We start from the raw sequence: 7,056 nt of genomic DNA, 5'->3' as shown, positions 1-7,056 counted from the left end.
GTCTTTAAATCTGTAGGCAGAGAAGCAATACTGGTTTCAGACTGAGATTCGTCTCACAGTGGGCTTCTCTAACTAGCCTGGTATGACCAGGGCTTTGATGGAGTGTTCCAGATTGAGAGGGACCATGCTGAAGAGATGACTTCTTTTCTTTCTCTACTTTCCCTGACAGTTTGTGGCAGAAAAATTCCCTGAGAACTTCTCTGGTATCATCAGGTGCCATTGGACACAATGAGCAAAGGGAGCTGTGGAGCCAAGATGGGAAGGGGGGGTTCAGAAGGAGATATCTTTGTTCCGTATGGCCAGTCCATTCTTTGCTTCTACATCTGTGACTGTCCTAGCTATGGAGATGGCTTTCTGAGCTTTGTTGTCTGAGTATTCACCAGGCCTCAGATGGCATTGCACCTGTGATTACATAAGAAATCTCATGTTCTTGCTCAAGTTTGCTGTTTTATAGCTAGTCCTATTCCTTTCCACCTTCCTCCCTTCTGCCAGGACTTCAAAGTCTTAAGTTTTCATTTGCCGTAGACAAGTCCCCTTAAGTTAAGACAGCTGCCCAGCAAGTGTGCCTATCTGTTCTCCAACACACCCAAATTGTGTACATGTGATCAGTGAAGGCTCAGGAGATAAGGCTTACAGGGTTATTGGGAAGAACAGCCTGGGAGTGGGGACAAAGATTCAGAAAAGCCAAATGGTTCCCGGTGCCGTGTTCCTCCCCAAGGTTGGCTGGGTCCCAGAAACCCCAGAACTCACCATCTTTTCCCTCCTTTAAAATGCCTACACAATGGGATGAAGCCAAGTCGAATGGAGACCCCTCAACATGCAGGGGTCAGGACAGTGTTTACACATATCCTTGGGTCTGGATACAGGTGGTGATGGCTAAGTGTTGTAGCTCCTGAGGCCTCAGGACTGAGGCTGCCCTCCTGCCTACGGAGCCATGACAAGGGGAAGGGAAGCCCCTGTGACTGGCTCAAGGTTGACAGAAATGACTTTCATCAAGGTGATAGGAAGAAAGACACCCTGAAATTCTGGTGGGTTCTTTCCCTACACTGCAGTAGTTCTGGATCCCTGCTGCCAAGGTTCATAGCCCCAGAGTACAGAGGGGAGGGGTCCCCGAATCAGCTGTCATCCACATGACCTTGCTTCCACTTGGCGATTCCTAATACTTCCATGTGGTCCTGGTCCCTAACTTTTGGTGCACAAGTCAGCCTCAGTTCCAGCTGTCTTTCTTGGTCACACCTTTATAGAGGAACCATTGTGAAGGACAGAAGGACAGGGCAGCTCCCCCACCCTTTTCAAGTTGGCGCCATTGCTGTTTCTGTCTCTGTGAAGGCTGCTTTGTTAACACCAGCCCCACCCATGCAGATGAGAAATGAGAAGAATCACCCCCACCCTCCCTCCAGCCCTAGCCTATTAGGATCTTTGCTGTCTATCGTTTTTCCCTCTGCTGTCTTTTCCTGGCATCAACTGTTTCTTGTACCAAGCAATTATGACCAGGGGCCAAAAATGACTGAGACATAAAGATATTCCATTTTTCTTGAAAAATGTATGAGAAAGGAATGGGGTCCCCATATTCAGACTCCTGGATCCTCTCAGGTATGAGTGACGAATGATTCCTCCGTTCACGTGTAAGCTACTGAAATACTCATTTTTTTGCATAAAGGTGGCATTCCCTCGAACTTGCTTACTGTCTCAGCTGTTTGCCATCCAGGGCATGGACCATGAGCCATGAGCACTGACTACACTATAAGAAATTACAGATCTAGCACACATGACCATATTGGTTCTATTTTTTTCCCCTCTCTGAGATGTGAAACTCTCAGGCAGAGGTGTGAGTATGGGCCTGTTATATTCCCAGTCTGGCTTGCCCATCAGGAATTGGGCTAGCCCACCTGGTCTCTATACATTGTACCTTCAAATCAACTTTACTGATGGACTGGCCCCAGTGTCAGAATTAACCAATCGGATCCTTTGTTTTATTTATAGACTTCCTGCTGTCTGCACATCTAAGGTGGGCTGATCTGGGGGGAGGGCTGTTGTTTTAGGGGCTTTGCTATTAAAAGTGTCTAAGGAACATATCGTTTTTTTCCCCAAGAAAACTTTTTCAAAAACAAAAACAACATGTAAACAAACAAAAAAAATCTACTTGAGTCTTGATAAGTATCTCATTGTGTCTTCAGAGCCTTTTCACTTCCACAGGTGGCGGGGTGAGGGCAGGGACCATTTTCCTCTTCGGGGGCATCGCTCTGAGGATATACCACGAAGCACAACTTCTGGCCCCACCACGTAATGGACTCTAAGGGCAGACAGAAACCGTTTAGGCAAGGGCTGTGACCAGTCACCCTGCTATACCAGTCACTTTATGGTTGGCAGACAACCAAAAAGTAATCCAGCCAGGTTTCCCAGAAGAAACCTGTCCATTTCTATCTACCCCTCAATAACACAACCCCAAAGCTACTTCTTCTGTAATCTGTCCCTTGGAAAAGAACCCCCATTCCCATACCTGCTGGTCTCTGAGGTCATAGATTCACAGACTGTCAGAGCTGGGAGGGACCTTAAAGGTCATCTCATTCAAGCCCCTCACTTTACATGTGGTGAAGAAGGCCCAGAGAAGGGAAGGGACTTGCTGGAAGTCACACAGGAAGTTAGTGGCAGGGCCAGAACTAGAATCCAGTTCTCCTGACTCCTGGCCCAGAGCTTTTCCTACTGCCTCACAGAACAGTATAATCTAGTTATACTAGGAGCTGGTCAGGTCTTACCTGCCTTCCTCCCTTATTTTCTCCCTCTCTACTACCCTTCTTTCCTCTCTCTTCTTTCTTTCCTTCCTTTCTTCCTCCCTCCCTACTTTCATCTTTCCTCTTTCTCTTATTTCCTCCCTCTTTCCTTCCTTCTTTCCTCCCTCCCACTTTCCTTCCCTTTCTTCTCTTCTCCCTCTCTACTTCCTTTCCTTCCTTCCTTCCTTCTTTCCTCCCTCCTTTCCTTCCTTCCTTCCTCCCTCCCTCCTTTCCTTTCTCCCTTCCTTCCTTCCTCCCTCCCTCCCTCCCTCCCTTCCTTCCTTCCTTCCTTCCTTCCTTCCTTCCTTCCTTCCTTCCTTCCTTCCTTCCTTCCTTCCTTCCCTTTGTCTCTTCTTTCTGGGGTGACCGGAAGGGCATGATGTTGAAGCAGCCCTCTAGTTAGCATGATGAGTAGCCCAGAGCTTAGGGGCCCAGACATATATTTTGGAGAGAAACTTTCCCAAGCTGGATAACTTCTCTCCGGTGGAGTGTCACTTAACCTTTAATTAGATGCACTGACTTTTCCTGGCCAACCAAGGCTGTGCTCACTTCTCCTGAAAGCCAGTAAATAACTTAGTAGTGTGGTACAGTAGAAAGAAGGCCAGTTCTGGAGTCAGAGGACCTGGGTTCAAATCTTGCTTCTGACAGCTTACTACCTGTGTGACATTGGGCAAGTCACTTAACCTCCCTGGGCCTCAGTTTCCTCATTTGCAAAATGAGGAAGTTGGAGTAGATAACCTCTGAGGTCCCCTCCAGTTCTAGTTCTAACCTTCTCTAATCCTAACCCTCCTGCCAGCCACCGCTTACCCTGTCCCCTCACTCACCAGTGAGCCTGTGCACACACTTTGGTTTGTTTCTCCAGGACACACCCAGGAAGAACACAGGAACACCTGTGAGAATGATGATGAGGCCGATGCCACAGACCACAGGCTCTGAGTAAAAGCTGAAGATCAGCAGAAATGCCCAAAAGGTCAAGTACGTGATTGGGATGAGAAGATTTATCTGGAGAAAGAGAGAGAGACAGAGCGAGAGCTACAGGGGCCATGGGGGCCAGATTCTCCCAGGAGCTGGATGTCCAGTCAACAAGTATTTATTAAATGCCTACTATGGCTCATGCCCTATGCCAGGCACTGCAAAGATAGAAATGAGACCAGGACAACCCTATTCTCTGCCCAACAAGCTTCTCTAAACCCTTGTCCTTCCTGCTTTCATCTTCCCTTTCCCAACAATGATTGGGGAAGGGGCTTGATTTTGGGAGTGAATCAGTGATTAAGCATTTTTTAAGGGCTCTGTGCCAAGCTCTGTACTAAATACTGGGCATACAAAGAGAAAAGTCAAGACAGAGTTTGCTTTCAAGGACCTCATGTTCTAATTATGGGGACAACGTATATAAGAAAATTCAGCTGCAGGGCATGCTAAAAGATGCAGAATGTCTAAGGGTCAAGCATGTGGGAGGATAACAAGAACTCAGCATTCAGGTGCAATTCTGTGGCAGCTAGGTGACACAGTAAATACAGCATGGGGCCTGGAGTCAGAAAGATCTGAGATCAAATGTGACCTTAGACACAAACCAGCTGTGTCACCTTGAGCAAGTCACTTCACCGCTGTGTGCCTCAGTTTCCTCATCTGTAAAATGGTAATGGTGATAATAACAACTCTTACTTCCCAGGATTGTTGCCAGGACCAGACGAGATAATAATTGCAAAGGGCTTAGCCTGGCACATAGTTAGCGCTGCATAATGCTAGCTGTTATTATTAAGTTGGATCATTGAACAGGGTCATACATGAGGGGTGAAAAAGAAGAGACAACTTGGACATGATGAGGTTTCTTGGTGCGTGACTACTGACTCTGAAGGTGGTTTCCAGAAATGTGAAGATTGGTAGCAATGTTGCTACAGTAAGTGTACTCCCCAGTGGGCCTCTGGTGAGGAGGCAGTATCCCTTTGGATGTGTAAATTCTGATATGTTCCTTAGGCAGAAAACTGCATTCCTCTGCTGCATGCCCTGCTCAGCCTTGGCTGATGATGAGGCCGCTAGATGGTGCAATGGGTAAAGAGAGAGCCTGAAAGAGGAATAAGGAAAACTCCAGTTCAAATAAGGCCTCAGACACTTATTAGCTCTAGGACCCTGGATGTGTCACGTGGCTTCTTTTAGTCTCAGTTTCCTCATCCATAAAATAAGGATGATAATAGCACCTACCCGAAAAGGTTACTGTAAGAATCTAATAATAGCAATTAATAATGATAGCTAATATTTATAGAATATGTTGTTTGCAAAGCAGTATCTCAACATTATTTTAGCCTCACAGCAACCTTATTATTATCATTCCCATCTTACAGATGAGGAAACTAAGGTGATCAAAGATTAAGTAACTTGTTCCTATTTGAGCTCAGGTCTTTCCGATTCCATTTCCAGCTCCCTGTTCGATGTACCACCTAGCTGCCAAATGAGAGGGCACATATTATGTTCGCAAACCTTAATGCACTGTATAAATGTTAGTGGTTATTAGTACTGTTGTTTCGGTCTCTGGGCTACCTCAAGTGAGGGCCTGTGAGGACGCTCGTATCACTGGGTGGGGCTGAATGATGCTCACCTTGATGGGTCTGAAGAGCTTGGGTCTCTTCCATCGCAGCACAATCAAGCCAATGATAGTCACTCCGTAACAGAGGTAGTTGATGAAGGACACGTAGTTAATTAATGTATATGTGTCTCCCACAAGCATGATCACTGCTGTGGCTCCGCACTGGAAGTGAAGGGGGATTAACTGTTACTGCATCGGAATGCCTAGACGTGAAGACCTCCAGTTGTCTGCAGTGCCCTTATGAACCCATTTAGGACTCAGTGGTGCCTTCACTACTGCTACATAAGCCTCAGATTCAATCCTTGCTAAGCTGGACCCAAGGAAGAAGAGGGTTAATGCAGCTTGGTACTTTATCATAAAGTTGGATTCCTCTTGGGATCCCCCTGGCCAATGTAAAGATGAGATAAAGATGTTTGAGAAAAATGTAAATCGGGAAGATGGGGGATCTCAGGGAAAGATCCTAGGACAGGTCAGAGTTCTGTGTTGGAGGAAGGACTAGGTAAGGCCCAGGGAGTTTGGGGGATGACCCAGGTGAAAGGAGGAGGAAAATAAAAGGAACGCAGGGTGGGAATTGACAACCTTCATAATTTCTCAGAATTCCTCTCAGGGTGAGTGAGCAAAGTATGGTCATCTCTTTGTATTGTGGCTGGATATCTGTGTCCTAGCTGCGAGAGAAGGGGAGCAGGAGGTAGCCCATATCACAATGGGAATGAGAACCCTTTCCCTGCCTGGCTCATCACTCACAGAGCTGCTTTAGGGATCCCAAGGAAATAGTGGAGAGTGCTCAGGGAAGTATAAAAGGTACAACGGGTGCAAGAGATGGTTAACGCTAGGAGGTAGGTGGGAGAATGGAGTGGGGGAAGGAAGTGGAGTGGAGATTTCATGTACCCATTAGGTCTGGCTCCTTAGTACTTTGGGAAACAGTTTTCTGGGAATCTTCCTATCTCAGTCCCTCATCTGATCAGCGTGGGACTAAGTCCAGGATGCAGAAAAGAAATTCTTTTACCCAGTCCTGGATGCAATGTTTTATGGGGAACTGAATGAGGTGTAGTTTTTTGTTTTCTCTTTATTTCTGAAGTCTGACTTAACTCTTTTGTCCCTGTGTTATTTACTTTGCATGTGTATTTTTAAGGAAAGTTCCATTTCTCATATAGCTGCCCTACAGGAACCCTCAGACTACAGCACCCCATCCCAAACTGTTTTAGTTGCCCCTGGATCAGGGATGTTACCTCTTCCACCAATGCCTGATCTTATGTGATGAGCCCAAACAAAGCTTAGAAGGCTGTGTGTGTGTGTGTGTGTGTGTGTGTGCGTGCGTGTGTGTGTGTGTGTGTGTTCTCATAGATGGCTTTTAATTTACAGCTCCAAACACTCACCCCAGATCACCATTGGAATGGAGGCTGCTTGGAGTGGTAACATTCTTAGGTGATCAGTGTAGGATGAGGGGAGTTCATGGGGGGCATATTTTCTCTTGCCTCTGAAAGTTTGGGAACAACCCAAAGAAGAACCTTGGAGTCTTACAAAAAAAAGAAGCTGAAAAGTGACCCTCTCAGTGACCGTATAGACAGATTGTTTACTTCAGTCAATCTATGTGTCATAGTTGGATATCTACCAGCAAAGTAAACTGAGGCTAATAATTCAGATGATTCAAGCAAGATGACTTTCATTGCTCATGAGATTCTGATGGCTCTGGCTTTATGGTTA

General features: G+C 46.3%; 1 protein-coding gene across 1 annotated transcript in view; it reads right to left on the bottom strand.

Moving 5' to 3' along the window:
- Positions 1-1,519: 1,519 nt before the first annotated feature.
- The window catches only part of SLC7A10 (solute carrier family 7 member 10), a 46,611-nt gene continuing 41,074 nt past the window's right edge, over positions 1,520-7,056 (bottom strand). Inside the window, exons 9-11 of the mRNA XM_072632039.1 lie at positions 5,365-5,514; positions 3,596-3,773; positions 1,520-2,293 (exon numbers count right to left, since the gene is read on the bottom strand). Coding sequence (XP_072488140.1) covers positions 2,163-2,293; positions 3,596-3,773; positions 5,365-5,514 — 459 coding nt within the window. The 3' untranslated portion in view covers positions 1,520-2,162. The remainder of the gene's footprint in view (positions 2,294-3,595; positions 3,774-5,364; positions 5,515-7,056) is intronic.

Source organism: Notamacropus eugenii, chromosome 1, assembly GCF_028372415.1.
Source record: "Notamacropus eugenii isolate mMacEug1 chromosome 1, mMacEug1.pri_v2, whole genome shotgun sequence".
In the NCBI taxonomy this organism is placed as follows: domain Eukaryota; kingdom Metazoa; phylum Chordata; class Mammalia; order Diprotodontia; family Macropodidae; genus Notamacropus; species Notamacropus eugenii.
The sequence above is the reverse complement of the archived record's forward strand: the minus strand, read 5'-3'. Positions and strand labels throughout refer to the sequence as shown.